The sequence below is a fragment of the Hippocampus bargibanti genome, linkage group LG08 (genome assembly GCF_051943395.1).
Source record: "Hippocampus bargibanti isolate YZ-2025 linkage group LG08, ASM5194339v1, whole genome shotgun sequence".
Classification (NCBI taxonomy): Eukaryota; Metazoa; Chordata; class Actinopteri; order Syngnathiformes; family Syngnathidae; genus Hippocampus; species Hippocampus bargibanti.
Genome location: NC_142741.1, coordinates 4765798 through 4780607, shown reverse-complemented (window position 1 = coordinate 4780607; position 14810 = coordinate 4765798). Strand labels below are relative to the sequence as shown.

Genomic DNA, 14810 nt, shown 5'->3' with positions numbered 1-14810 from the left:
CTTAATTGGTTCCCAGACAGAGTGCGTAAGGCGAAGTGTGTATCCCAAAAAATAATTTCCCATGGGAAACCATTAAAACGAGAATAATCCGTCCCCAGGTCCCGATAAAACATAATTTTCTACTTTCTAATTTTACAACCCTTAAAACGACACAAAGCATACCTTATTTTATGTATAATAAATGTGCTATGGTATTATAATAAAAGAAATAAACTGTACTGTAGAATAAAGTCGTTTTATTTAGGTTTGTGATGGTCGTTGATGACTTGATGGAATGGAGTGGCCGGTTTCATCAGCATCAAACACTTGATGAGGAACGTAACCTTCTTCTTTCACCATCTTGAGGAATGATCGCTTGTAGGTGCTTTCTCTGTGATAATTTTATCTAGTTCTTCATCCTCATTTCATTCCTTTCATGACTTTGCTGCTATGAAATGGAAATTTCTCCAGTGCGAGACTAATCAAGGCAAATTCAATCCAAAACCCAATCCAATTGTGTTCTGTTTAGCTGGGTTGATAGCTTTTTGCATCAAGTGTACAGATGGCTTGTGCGGGTTGTTTGTGGTGCCTGATTGATGGGATATTTTAACCTTGCAGTCTACACTCTGCCTTTGAACTATCAAAGTTGAAACTCTCACTGCCGTCTGCCTGTCTCTTTAATGTTTAAACCCCCCCCCCCCCCACTGCTGCGTTCTTGACCAATCACGTGGCTTTAACCGAAGACTGGGGGCGGGGAATAGAGGACAAAAACAGTGGGCTGCCATTTTGTGGTTAGAAGACACATCACTCATTTAGGCAGCGTGTGTATCCCGAAAAAAGTTCGTATGCCAAGGTAAAATTTTCATAAATGTATCGTTCGTAAGCCAAGGGGTTCGTAAACCGAGGTATCACTGTATATCCAAGAAATTCCTTTGTCACATCGGCAAACCTGTTTCCATCCAAGTTGAAAACAAAATGGGATGATTTTTAAATACATATATCATTCACTGACGATTTGTGCTGACATTTGATCTCATGACACTTTTGATTTTGTCAATCAACAAAACAACCTCCCAAAAAATGGATAAAAAAACCTGTGAAATCCAAATGTATTATGAGCTATCGAGCAAGATATCTCGCTAGCTAGCTATTTGCTATCTAGCTCCCTGGCCGGCTATCTAGCTATCTATCAATTAGCTATATAGCGATCTAGCTGGCTGGCTACTTATCTAGCTCGCTAACTATTAGCTATCTATTGTCTAGCTAGCTAGGTTTGTATCTATTTGAGTTACTTCCGGGTTGAGTGAACGCCGGCGCGTGTGGCTGCTGCTACTCATCCACAGAAAAACTTATCCTGTGACTGTAAAGTGACCTTGAGAGTTTTGAAAGGCGCTTAGAAATGAAATTATTATTCTTATTATTATTATTATTATTATTATTATTATTTTCTTTCCAATGAAAAGCATGTCCGTGGAACTTTCAAGTCATTCTTTGGCCTTCCACTAGAGGGCGAACTCTTTCAACTCCAAGAAAGCACCAAACACATTTGCTAATTGCTAACACATTTAATTTCTAAGCGCCTTTCAAATAGATAGAAAGCTAGCTAGCTAGCCAATAGATAGCTAATTGTTAGCTAGCTATATAGGTAGCCAGCCAGCTAGATAGCTAATAGATAGCTAGCTAGATAGCCGGCCATGGAGCTATATACCAAATGGCTAGCTAGCGAGATAGCTAGCTAGATAACTCATAATACATTTGGGTTTTTGCGAGTCCCTCCTACTACCCACCACCTTCCATTTTTGGTGACTTCCTGTCAGACATCCTGGTTTCTTCCCTTCCACGTCGTTCCCGTTTGCTAACTTTCATCCGGTTTCCTTTTCTCCTCCTTGTCGACGCCGCCTCACATTCCTTCCCGAGCGCCTCCGTCGTTGTGTCCTCGACGCTACTTTTCCCTTCGTCCTTGCTTCCATTCACTTGCATTGTCGGAGTGACAAGACATCTTTGTGAGTCAGTTTATTTCAATGTCAACACAAACCTTCTGTTGACCCCCCCCCCCCCCACCACACCCAAAAAGATCACAATAATGCTACACACACACACACACACACACACACACACACACACACACACACACACACACACACACACGCACACACACACACACACACAATGCTCCCTTGATTGGCTGCAAAGTTTTTCAGAGGGTTGCCATGGTGACGCGGTGATTGACAACGATCGTAACGACACGCTAAGCTATCAAGATAGCTAGCTTAATGCGCGCTAATTTAAATGCTTGGTGTCCGCCACTCACTTTCAGTTTGGCGTGTTGCGGCGGCGTGATGCCTTCAAGGTCAATCGTAAAGAAAATTCCCAAAGGCCTTTGTCAAGACCCCTGAGGGGCGCCTTACAAGGTGCCGCCACGGCGACAGGTTCCTCGGCAGAGTTCACGTCAGATGTCCTGTTGGCCGTTTTCAGGCACTTCCTGGTCCTCCTCTCCTGGCGCCGTCCCTAAGACAGTTAGCATAGCATCTACATGTGTGTGTTTGAATCTGTAGCTTAACTCCTTCACTTTATTATTATTATTATTATTATTATTATTATTAGTTATCTATTGGCTATCTATTAGCTATCTATTAGCTAGCTAGCTTTCTATCTATTTGAGTTACTTCCGGGTTGAGTAAACGCTGTCGCGTGTGACTGCCGATGCTCACCCACAGAAAAAAACTTATCCTGTGACTAAAAAGTGACCTTGAGAGTTTTGAAAGGCGCTAATAAATGAAATTGATTATTATTATTGTGATGGTTATTACGGTGATTATTATTATGGTTATTATGATTACAACTCGGCTACATAGCTGGCTATCTATTTGCTATCTATTAGCTATCTGGCTGACTCGCTAGCTATCTATTAGTTATACGGCTACCTAGCTAGCTGCCTATCTATTAGCTATATATTGGCTATTAGCTAGCTAGCTTTCTATTTATTTGAGTGAACGCTGGCACGTGTGGCTGCCGCTGCTCACCCACGGAAAAACTGAAAAGTGACCTTGAGAGTTTTGAAAGGCGCTTAGAAATGAAATTTATTATTATTATTATTATTATTATTATTATTATTATTATTATTATTATTATTATTATTATTAACTAGCTAGCTCATGTACAGAAACAAATTATCCAGTGACTGAAAAGTGACCTTGGGAGTTTTGAAAGCAGCTTAGAAATGAAATGTATTAATATTATTATGATGATGATGATGATGATGATGATTATTATTATTATTATTATTGTTATGATGATGATGATGATTATTATTAGGATTATTATTATTATTATTATTATTATTATTAGTATGCCTTTGCTATTGTGTGTGTGTGCACGCTGTACCGTTCCATGTGGAGTGTTCTTCGGGTGAGTCTTGGTCATCAGGTGGGCCGCCAGCCGAGTCCTGCGTTTGGTCCGTAGTGCCGCTTTGGCTCTTGGACTCCACCCCCTCATCACCTTCTCGCTTCTTATTGGCCAATTCTGTCCATCACACATTAAAGACACTTTGGGGTGGTACGGGCGCGCGCACGCGTTCCCGCGCATACCGTGCACGGAGAGCTCCTTCCATCTGTCCTTGTTGCCACTGATGACGTCACTCAGGTGCTTCCTGAGCGCCGGAAGGTCGATGGCGGTCAAGGAGAAGTCCGTCTGCGCGTCGTCGCTGTCGCTGAGGCGAGCGCCGCCGCGTCTCTGGACGGCCTCCACGGTGACCGAGCCGCTTCCCGTCAGGCTGCACGGACGGGACACGCCGGCGGTCAGCGGCAGCGACGCGCCGTCGCCAATTTAGGAAGCCAGACCTGAAGCGGCGGTTTCCCGTCTCCCGGGCCTTCCTCTCCTCGTCGATCAGGGGGCCCATCACCTTCTCCGTCGTGTCCACCAGGACGCTGAACGTCGGCTCCACGATGAAGTCGATGAAGCCTGACCATCCGAAAACAGTCCGTTTATCAGCGCTTCATTGACGACAAGGAGGTCCCGGAAGCTTGACGCTAACGGACGCTAACATGAATCTAACATGACGTTAACATGAAGCTAACATGATGATAACGGATGATATCATGACGCTAACATGACGCTAACACGACGCTAACGGACGCTAACATGACGCTAACGGACGCTAACATGACGCTAACGGTCGTGAACAGACACTAACGGACTCTAACATGAGGCCAACATGACGCTAACGGAAGCTAATGGGACGCTAACGGATGCTAACATGACGCTAACGGACACTAACATGACCCTAACGGACGCTAACAGACGCTAACCGACACTAAAGGATGCTAACGTGTCGCTAACATGACGCTAACGGATGCTAACATGATGCTAACGGATGCTGACATGACGCTAACGGATGCTAACTACGCTACCATGACGCTAATGGATGCTAACAGAGGCTAACACATGCTAACGGACGCTAACATGACACTAACATAACGTTAACATGATGCTAAAATGACTAACATGACGCTAATGGACACTAAGATGACGCTAACGGACGCTAACATGAATCTAACATGACGTTAACATGAAGCTAACATGATGATAACGGATGATATCATGACACTAACATGACGCTAACACGACGCTAACGGACGCTAACATGACGCTAACGGACGCTAACATGACGCTAACGGTCGTGAACAGACACTAACGGACTCTAACATGAGGCCAACATGACGCTAACGGAAGCTAATGGGACGCTAACGGATGCTAACATGACGCTAACGGACACTAACATGACCCTAACGGACGCTAACAGACGCTAACCGACACTAAAGGATGCTAACGTGTCGCTAACATGACGCTAACGGATGCTAACATGATGCTAACGGATGCTGACATGACGCTAACGGACGCTAACTACGCTACCATGACGCTAATGGATGCTAACAGAGGCTAACGCATGCTAACGGACGCTAACATGACACTAACATAACGTTAACATGATGCTAAAATGACTAACATGACGCTAATGGACACTAAGATGACGCTAACGGACGCTAAAGGACGCTAGCAGACGCTAACATGATGCTGATGGATGCTAGCAAACAGTAACAGATGCTAACGGACACTAACACGAGGCTAACATGAGGCTAACGTGACACTAACATGACGCTAACGCACACTAACGGACGCTAACCGCAGCGTCCGCCTGGCTTCTTACCGATCTGCGACTGCGCAATCATGGTGGCCTGCCGGTCACAAAGAGGAGAAAAAGGAAGGCCCAGCTCTACTTCTTTGTCTCCCTGGGACACAAAAAAAACAGGAATTCAGAATGGGCACCTGGATCTACACATGTTTGGACCTGGATCTACACCTGTCTGAAGAACTCCTCCATGAGACTATGCGTCCAGCGATAGTGCAGCGGCCACGTTTTAGCCGGGTGGCTAATGTCGGCGGCGTGCAGCATCAGAGACAGAACCTTCACCTTGTCCACGCTGGAAACACACACAAAAACAACAACAAAGAGGCGGTTGGGGAAGAGGAAAATAGCCAGCGAGGGCGAACCTGTGCGACTGCGCCAGACTGTTCCTCATGGTCTTGATCTGCTGGAAGTGACAGGACATGTCCGTGGACATCACCATCTCGATCACCAAGGCCCGAAGCTCCCTGCGCGGTAGTTAGCGCTCAAGGCGGGGCCACCCGTCCATTCGCCGAGCGCCGGCGTCCCTTCCCTACCTCCAGTCGTCCTTGTTGAGGTTGACCAGGATGTTGGTGTCCTCCTCCGCCATCAGCCTGTAGGCGGCGCTCACGTGGTGGTTCTCCAGGACAGAGCGATCGTTGTACAGGATGGCCACATCCGACCTGATACGGGGAGGCGAGGGGATTAGCGGGTCACGTGGGCGGCAACACCGCGAGCAGGCGGCCCCGTACCTGGTGTGGATGTGGAAATTGTTGGTGGTCCCCGTGTGTTCAAAGTCGTGAACGGCGGCGGCGAAGACCATGGCCAGGATTTCCAGCTCGCTCAACCAGTGCTAGGCGCCAGACGCGGTGCTTCAAGACCCTCACGCGGGAGAAGCGGCACGGTGGGACGGCGGGACGGTGGGGGCTTACCATGGTTCCGGTGTGGAGCATGAGGAAGTGCGCCGTTTGCGTGACGTCGGCGGCGTGGACCAGGTTGTGGTAGGGGTTCTTGTGCTTGCTGTAGCCGTTCTCCAGAGCCTCCACGAACTGCACCAACGCCGCCACCGGAATCTGAAGCGCACGCAAAGCAACACGCCGCTACCGAGCCGCGAACGGCGGCGGGCCTGACAGGAGCGGACGCGTTGGACGCGCCAAGCGGGACAACATGAAGACGTGTGTACCCTGAACCTGTTGATGAGGTCATAGCGCGTCAGGAGCTCGTAGACCAGAAACTTGAGGGCGTGCTCGCCCGTCCCCTCGTGAAGCGAAAAGACGTCAAAGGACCACTGGTCCACCTTCTGCCGGACACAAAAAAAACCAAGAAATGTCAGCGCATGATGACTCGGCATAAAATGGCGGCGGCTTCAAGTGCTTCAATAGGAGTCCAAGATGGCAGCCGACAACAAGTGCCTTGCTTTTTTTTCTTGTTTTTATAATATTAATCATAATACATTTCATTTCTAAGCGCCTTTCAAATCTCTCGTTCACTCAACCCGGAAGTAACTCAGATAGATAGAAAGTTAGCTAGCTAGCCAATCAATAGTCAACAGATACCTTGTAAGATAGCCAGCCAGATAGTGAATACAGTAGATAGCTAGCCAGCCAGATAGCTAGCTAGCCAGCCAGAGCTAATAAATAGCAAAAAGCTATCAAATGATGATGATACTACTACTACTACTACTACTACTAATAATAATAATAATAAAAATAATAATAATAATAATAACAATAATAATATAATAATAATAATAATAATAACAATAATAATAATACATTCCATTTCTAAGTGCCTTTCAAATCTCTCAAGGTCACTTTACAGTCACAGGATCCGTTTTTTTCTGTGGGTGAGCAGTGGTAGCCACACGCGCCAGCGTTCACTCAGCCTGGACGTAACTCAAGTAGAAACCTAGCTAGCTATACTATAGATAGCCAATAGTTAGCTAGCTAGATAGGTAGCCAGCCAGCTGGATAGCGATATAGCTAATAGATAGCTAGCTAGATAGCCAGTCAGGGAGCTAGATAGCAAATAGCTAGCTATCATAGATTGGTAGCTATATACGGACTGTTTTTCAGTGTTTTTGGCCATGACATTCATCAAGGTGGAGACTTTTCGGCAGCATGAATATGCCAGCACCGTTTTTGATTGGGGGGAATGTCATTTGACTGTCATCGTTGGACAGCTCTGGGGCGATGGTGCTTTTTTGCGCCTGTCATGGGCAGCATTTTCACAGCCCCGACGTGTTTAGTCGAAAGGTTGCTGCTGTTGGACAGTCTGCGGCTTGGAATTGAAGTGGATTTACAGTTCGTGGGACAGGAGATGGGAGACGATCTCTATTTTTGTCAATGGTTGCTACAGTTTCGTGTTTGCTTTCAACGTTTAGCCTGTAGTAGACGTGCACATAACATCATGATGCCCTTGATCCACTGGTGAAAAGGACGCTTTGATCACCTCTTTTATCTAGAAGTGCTTCATGTCAGAGGGTACAGCAAGTGCTGAAGAATGAATAACTGTGTGTCTTTGTGTTGTCAAATTATTTGTTATTTAGTTTTTTTTTAACTTCAAGATGGAGCCGCGAGAGTGGCTGCCTTTACAGCAGCTCCTGTATTTTGTTTTTCTACTTCTTCCTTTCCTTTCCTCTTCCTTTCATCACTTTGCTGCTGTGAAAGGTCCATCTCTCCCCTGCGAGACTAACAAAGGCTTATCCAATCCAATCAAACATCAACAAGATATTAAAACGTCTTTCTACCCAAATTAAATGACGTCATCACACCCAGTGACATCACTTCCTGTTCAAAGACCCGCAGCAATAAAAGTGCTACGCATTTTTGTTACCTTAAGAGCAGCGAGAGCTGTGGGCGGGTACGTCAGGCCAGCCATGTTGGACGTCCGTCTGTACATCCTGAGGCGTCACGTGTCACACACGCACACACACACACACACACACACACACACACACACACACACACACACACACACACACACACACACACACACACACACACACACACACACCCAGGAGATGAGAAAATAGCGGCGAGCGACCCGCCCGTCTTCCTCCTCCAGCAGAACGGATTGTCAGTTGCCACGACAACGGCGCTCCAAACACAGTGGCCATTTCACGGGTCATTAAGCGCACCGCCGCACACCCGCCCGTCACGTCATTGTCACCAAAACTCCCCGCACCGCATTGGCGTCCGCCAGATGACAAATTACGGACGGATTTTTTTGCAACAAAGACTGAAAAAAAAATGGTGAAAATCCTTTCTAATGTATTTCATTTGAGATGTTTTTTAATAATAATAATAATAATAATAATAATAATAATAATCCATTTCATTGATAAGTGCCTTTCAAATCTCTCAAGGTCACTTTACAGTCACAGGATCAGTTTTTCTGTGGGTGAGCAGCGGCAGCCACACGCACCAGCGTTCACTCAACCCGGAAGTAACTCAAATAGAAAGCGAGCTAGCCAATAGTTAGCTAGCTAGATAGGTAGCCAGCCAGATAGCTATATAGGTAATAGCTATATAGCTAATAGATAGCTAGCTAGATAGTCGGGCAGGGATCTAGATAGCGCTTGCTAGCTAGCCAATAGATAGCCAATAGTTAGCTAGCTAGATAGGTAGCCAGCCAGCTAGATGGCTATACAGCTAATAGAGAGCTAGCTAGATAGTCGGCAAGGGAGATAGATAGCAATAGCTAGCTAGCTAGCCAATATATAGCAAATAGTTCGCTAGCTAGATAGGTAGCCGGCCAGCTAGATAGCTATATAGCTAATAGATAGCTAGCTAGATAGCCGGCCAGGGAGCTAAATAGCAAATAGCTATCTAGCGAGATAGCGAGCTCCTAATACATTTGGATTTCACAGGGGTTTGGATCAATTTTTTTGGGGGGGGTTGTTTTGTTGATTGTTGACAAAAAAAAATAATCACTTGTCGTTTTCATTTTGGTGGACGTCGATTTCACTGATTGAAATGTTGAAAAGGGGGCGACGTGGGGGTTGGGGGGACGACGACGTTGCCTACCTTTCGACAAAGATCCCAGCCTGCACGGCGTGGACGATGCTCCTGAAGCGCGGCTTCTCCTCGGGACGGCGCTTGGCCACGCCCATCTTGCGGCTAAAGGTGCACGCAAGCCAATCGCGGACCTCCCTGGGCACCGACTCAGCCGGCAGCTCGCTCAGATCATCTTCGGGGTCCAGCAGGCGTCTGCTGGCGAGATGGAGCGCCGTTTCGCTAGCGTATAGGGGAGTCCTTCGGGGTTAAAGGTCAAAACACTATTTTAGGGTGGGGGGGGGGGTGCGGCCCGGGGGCCTTCTGACTTAGTTTCATCGGCGTAGATGGCGTCCAGCAGGGCGGCGGCCATCTGCAGGTTCCCGCGCAGCTCGGCGAGGTCCAGCACGGCGCCGTCGTCCATCGCCGCCATCGCCGCTTTCAGCCTCAAAAGGAAAGGACACACCGGGATAACGTCCACCTAGCTTCACGCTAACATAAAATGCTAACAAATCAAATTAAAAATGGTCTTGTTCAATTTTCCCAATTAAAAAGAAGTTTTTTTTGCGGGCGGAAGGGGTCAGTGGGGGGACGGGGTCGTCCACCTAGCTTCATGCTAACATAAAATGCTAACAAATCTAATTAAATATGGTCTTATTCCATTTTCCGAATTAAAGTAAAAGGTTTTTTTTTGCGTGTGGGGTGTGGTATGGGGTCAGTGGGGGGGAGGGTTGTCCACTGAGCTTCATGCTAACATCAAGCTATGCTAAATCAAATTAAAAATGGTCTTGTTCCATGTTCCCAATTAAAAATAAGTTTTTTTTGTGGGCGGAAGGGGTCAGTGAGGGGATGGGGTCGTCCACCTAGCTTCATGCTAAAATAAAATGCTAACAAATCAAATTAAAAATGGTCTTGTTCCATTTTCCGAAATTAAAAAACTTTTTTTGGGTCGGAAGGGTCAACGCGGGGTCCACCTAGCTTCATGCTAACATAAATGCTAACAAGTCAAATTAAAAATGTTTTTTTCTATTTTCCCAATTAAGAAAAAGTTTGTTTTTTTGCGGGGGGGGGGGGGGGGGGGGGCGGGGTGTCAACCTAGCTTCATGCTAACATAAAATGCTAACAAATCAAATTAAAAATGGTCTTGTTCCCTTTTCTCTTTTTGGCCATGCGACCTTCAACAGGTCAAAATAGTTCAATTGTTGCCATGGAAACCGAAGCCACATGGCCATCGCCACTGAATGAAACCGCTTGGGCCATGGCGGACATTTTGGAAATGGCTAAGAAGCTACGCTAAGCTAACGTTTCAAGCTCGCCGTGGTTTTAGCCGCGTTCAAAGCGCCGGACTTTGGCGGAGGAAAGGGATGGATGGCGCCATCGTCATGACGACTTCACGGAACGGAATGCCTTTGTGTATCCATGGCAACAGGACAGCGAGCCACCGAGACATTTCTTCATTTCAAGTCAGCGCTGGTCTTACCTCTGCGATGTGTTTTTGTATTTCTGCCTGCAAAAGGAGAAAACACACGTGCGTGTTGATTGGCCACCACGTGCACGGGTGTGCCGCATCGGGGTGTGGGTGCGCGCCGTCGCCATGGAAACAGAGGCCCGCAATGTGCCGACATTCCTAAAAACTTAACGGTACCCCGGACGAGCATCATTGCGGCGCTCACGGATTTGGCGCTTGACTCCATATTGTTTTTTTCCGTTGGCCCACCCCCGGTTCGTTCACCTCATCCGAGCGCGCCGGTTGCTCGACCTTGTGACCTTTTGATAGAGATAGACAGAATAAGTTTTCATTTTTAAAAGTTTCATGCTGTTATATGTTTAGTCAACATATGTGACTCGAATACACAATTGAAGCACAGACAACCTGGGGGTCAATCTGAGGTCAACAGACACAGCAAGTTTAACTGTCATCTTCATCTAGGAGATCTGGCCTTGGACAGAATTTAGGACTTGGGAAACTTCTTTATCATCCGAAGCAATTTACGACTTGAAAGTCCTTCACAGGAAGAGCTCATTAGGCGTGGTATTCTAATCAAGAAAACAATGTTTTACTAATGTATCACTTAAATTTACATATACTCTCAATAAATAGCTTGGCACAGCGCTGCAGAATTCAGACGTCTGTCATGAATGGCTACGTCTCCTGCCGGCAGTAAAGACAATCTTTCTAGGTCCGAGCCTTCGTCCACAGTGTCCGATCAAACATCTCTGACATCTTTCCATTTCAACTTGACCTTCTCTGTTCTTGGTTAATGATAGCTTGTCCCCATCGGCCCTACCAGGGTCTGTTCTTGGACCTCCCGTTTCATGAACTTTGACCTTTGGAGTCCCTGATGGCAAATACCTCCGGAGGCCTCAAACCAACGGCGACGTCTCGCAACGGTCAATGTTGACGCCGTCAACGTTAGCATCAGCATCAGCTGTTATTGCGCAACTTTTAAGGTAAAAAAAAATAGTAATAATACTAAAAATGATTTATATTTTCACATGTTGTCGAATGACTTTTGCCTATTTTATGACAGGTCAGTTTACATCATGTTGCTCACTTGAGCTATTTAGCTAGCTATCTAGCATAATATATCAATATTATCATCAGTATTATTTGTATGTTTAGTGTATTGAAATTATTACTTTTTTTATTAGTATAGTATTATGGTTATTTTAATGATTATTATTATGGTTATTATAATTATTATGATTACTACTTGGCTGGCTATCTAGCTGGCGACCCAGCTGGCTATCCTGCTAGCTACCTAGCTGGCTATCTATTAGCTATCTGGCTGGCTCGCTAGCTATCTTGCTGGCTATCTATTAGTTATATGGCTACCTAGCCAGTTGTCTATCTATGAGCTATCTATTGGCTATCTATTAGCTACTAGCTTTCTATCTATTTGAGTTATTGAGTGAACGCTGGCGCGGGTGGCTGCCGCTGCTCACCCACTGTGACTGGAAAGTGACCTTGAGAGTTTTGAAAGGCGCATATAAATGAAATGTATTATTATTATTATTATTATTATTATTATTATTATTATTATTAATAATAATAATAATAATAATAATAATAATAATAATAATAATAATAATAATAATAATAATAGCTGGGCACATAGCTATTTGCTTATCTATTTTCAATCTATTAGTTACCTACCTAGCTAGCTATTAGTTATTTATTATTATTATTATTATTATTATTATTATTATTAGCTAGCTATATAGCTGGGTACCTAGCTAGCTATCTATTTGCTTATCTATTTGCAATCTATTAGCTAATTTGCTAGCTATCTATTAGTTATCTATTAACTCCCTAGCTAGCTTTCTATTTATTAGAGTTAATACGGGTTGAGTGAACACTGGCGCGCGTGGCTGCCGCTGCTCACCCACAGAAAAACTAGTCCTGTGACTGTAAAGTCACCTTGAGAGTTTTGAAAGGCGCTTATAAATCAAATTTATTATTATTATTATTATTAGCTAGCTGGGTACCTAGCTAGCTATCTATTCGCTTATCTATTTGCAATCTATTAGCTACCTATCTAGCTATCTATATATTAGTTATCTATTAGCTGGCTAGCTAGCTTTCTATCTATTTCAGTGATTCCGGGTTGAGTGAACGCTGGCGTGTGTGTGGCTGCCGCTGCTCACCCACAGAAAAACTAATCCTGTGACTGTAAAGTGACCTTGAGAGTTTTGAAAGGCGCATATAAATTAAAATTAAATGTATTATTATTATTATTATTGTCACTAATCTGCCACGTGAGCCTTGTGTGGGTGATATGCGGCGAGCCACGGAAGCACACGTGGAGTGGCGCCGGATTCCGGTTGACGGTTTATGGAGGCCCATGCGCTAACCGATTAGCGATTCCGCCGTACGCGACATGCGTTTAGCACGTAGCACGTGACACGCCGGCTTCCTGGTGGGGCTTCTCGGTTGCCAGGGCAACGATGCCACATCACGGGTGGGACGCCAAGGACGCCGTTTGGACTTACATTCCTCGGAGGCGGTTGAGGACTTGACTGTTGTGGTTTTGCTGCAGCGGCTCCTCAAAGTCCTCCTGCGCCTCCTCCGCATCACGTTCTTGTTTCCGGGCTTGCGTGGTCCGCAGTTGGCCCGGTAGGGGGTCTTCTTCTATCGGCCGGACGTCCTCCTTGAGCGGTTGGGGGTCTTCCGCGCTATTAGCAGGCCGCCGCGCCTCCATTTGTTGCGCCTCCTCTTCTTCCCGCGGTCGTTCACGCCCATCTTGTATCTCCTCCGGTGGCATTTCTGCAGGTTCCTCTTCTTCATCTTCGGGTTTCTTGTTCTCCCGTTCCTCCGCTACCGGCGCCTCCTTCGGTTCTTCCACGGTCCGTTGCGTCTCCTCCTGGACTTCCATGGTTTCCCCGGGGTCCGCCGCCTCCATCGGGGCGATCGAGGCCTCTTCTCGGCCGCTGGCGTTCATGTGGGTGTGGAGGAGGAGGCCAGGATGGAAGGTTCAAAGTTCATCCACTTCCTGTTTGGGGCCGGGCGGATCTCGGAGGAGAAGCGGGAGCGGCGACCAACTTGTGGACGCTCCAGAGCATCGGATTCCTCGCCCGGGAGTGTGTCGCTGTGGCAACGCAGGCAGGAAGCGCACTGGATGGAGAGAGAGAGAAAGAGAGTGAGCGAGCGAGAGGGCGGGCGGGCGGCAGCGAAGCACGTTAGGCGGCGTTGCCGTAGCAACGCCAAAGCGGCCGGTTGCTAAGAGTGATGGAATCTTGCAGTCGACGAGTCGTCAGCGCACTTTTCGCTACCTGTGACATCACCGCTTTCCTATCGCCCACGCTGCTCCCCCCCCCCCCCCCCCCAACCCGAACCTCCTCACCTCACCCCGACTTGGTCTTTCTTTGCGTCATCCTGGCCTGAAAAATGAACGGCTGAAAAATGAAGTTTGCGGCAGAATTTTAAAAAATTCTGTGGCGCCCACTGCTGGGACGGGAGCACAGACCCGGAAACCTGTCTGGCTGGCTGGCTATCTATTAGCTATCTTGCTAGCTATCTTGCTAGCTATTTGGCCAGTTATCTGATGGCTATCTAATAGCTATCTACTAGCTGTCTTGCTGTCTGTCTAGCTATCTATTAGCTATCTCGCTGACTATCTAATAGCTATCTAGATGACAGTCAAATGACACTCCTCCCAATCAAAAACTGTGCTGGACGAAAAAGAGATTGTCTCCCATCTCCTGTCCCATGTAAATCCGCTTCAATTCCAAGCCGCAGACTGTCCAACAGCAGCGATCTTTCGGCTAAACAAGGCGGGGCTGTGAAAATGCTGCCCATGACAGGCGCAAAAAAGCACCATCGCCCCGGAGCTGTCCAGCGACGACAGTCAAATGACATTCCTGCCAATCAAAAACGGTGCTGGCATATTCATGCTGCCGAAAAGTTTCCACCTTGATGAATGTCATGGCCAAAAACGCTGAAAAACAGTCCGTATAAACAGTAGCTAGCTATCTGTTATAGCTAGCTAGTTATTTCTTATCTAGCTCCCTGGACAACTATCGAGCTAGCTCTCTATGAGCTATATTGCTATCTAGCTGGCTGGCTACTATCTAGCTAGCTCACTATTGGCTATCTATTGGCTAGCTAGATTTCTATCTATTTGCGGTACTTCCGGGTTGAGTGAACGCTGGCGCGTGTGGCTGCCGCTGCT

The 14810-nt window shown here is 46.5% G+C and overlaps 1 protein-coding gene across 5 annotated transcripts; it reads right to left on the bottom strand.

Moving 5' to 3' along the window:
- Positions 1 to 2313: 2313 nt before the first annotated feature.
- pde1a (phosphodiesterase 1A, calmodulin-dependent) lies at positions 2314 to 13881 on the bottom strand. Of its 5 annotated transcripts, none has more exons than XM_089002752.1 (16): positions 13132 to 13881; positions 10619 to 10645; positions 9468 to 9584; positions 9172 to 9357; positions 7979 to 8045; positions 6327 to 6443; positions 6076 to 6216; positions 5896 to 5996; positions 5701 to 5826; positions 5530 to 5631; positions 5339 to 5459; positions 5186 to 5267; positions 3819 to 3939; positions 3567 to 3751; positions 3364 to 3501; positions 2314 to 2487 (listed from the first exon to the last, which is right to left on the bottom strand). In XM_089002752.1, the coding sequence occupies exons 1-16, from the start codon at positions 13578 to 13580 to the stop codon at positions 2429 to 2431; spliced, it is 2139 nt and encodes a 712-aa protein (XP_088858878.1). In that variant the 5' UTR covers positions 13581 to 13881; the 3' UTR covers positions 2314 to 2428. The 5 variants fall into 5 exon arrangements, with proteins under 5 accessions (XP_088858878.1, XP_088858879.1, XP_088858882.1 ...); XM_089002753.1 differs by having other exon boundaries at positions 9172 to 9354; positions 13132 to 13880; XM_089002756.1 differs by having other exon boundaries at positions 10619 to 10905; positions 13132 to 13262.
- Between the last annotated feature and the right edge of the window lie 929 nt (positions 13882 to 14810).

Excerpts from the sequence above, each read along its gene's own strand:
- pde1a (XM_089002752.1), bottom strand. The coding sequence starts at position 13,580 with ATGAACGCCAGCGGCCGAGAAGAGGCCTCGATCGCCCCGATGGAGGCG. Across the intron at positions 3,940-5,185 it reads GATTGCGCAGTCGCAGATCG|GCTTCATCGACTTCATCGTG; the intron begins GTAAGAAGCCAG and ends TCGGATGGTCAG. Across the intron at positions 3,502-3,566 it reads GAAGGAGCTCTCCGTGCACG|AATTGGCCAATAAGAAGCGA; the intron begins GTATGCGCGGGA and ends TGTGATGGACAG.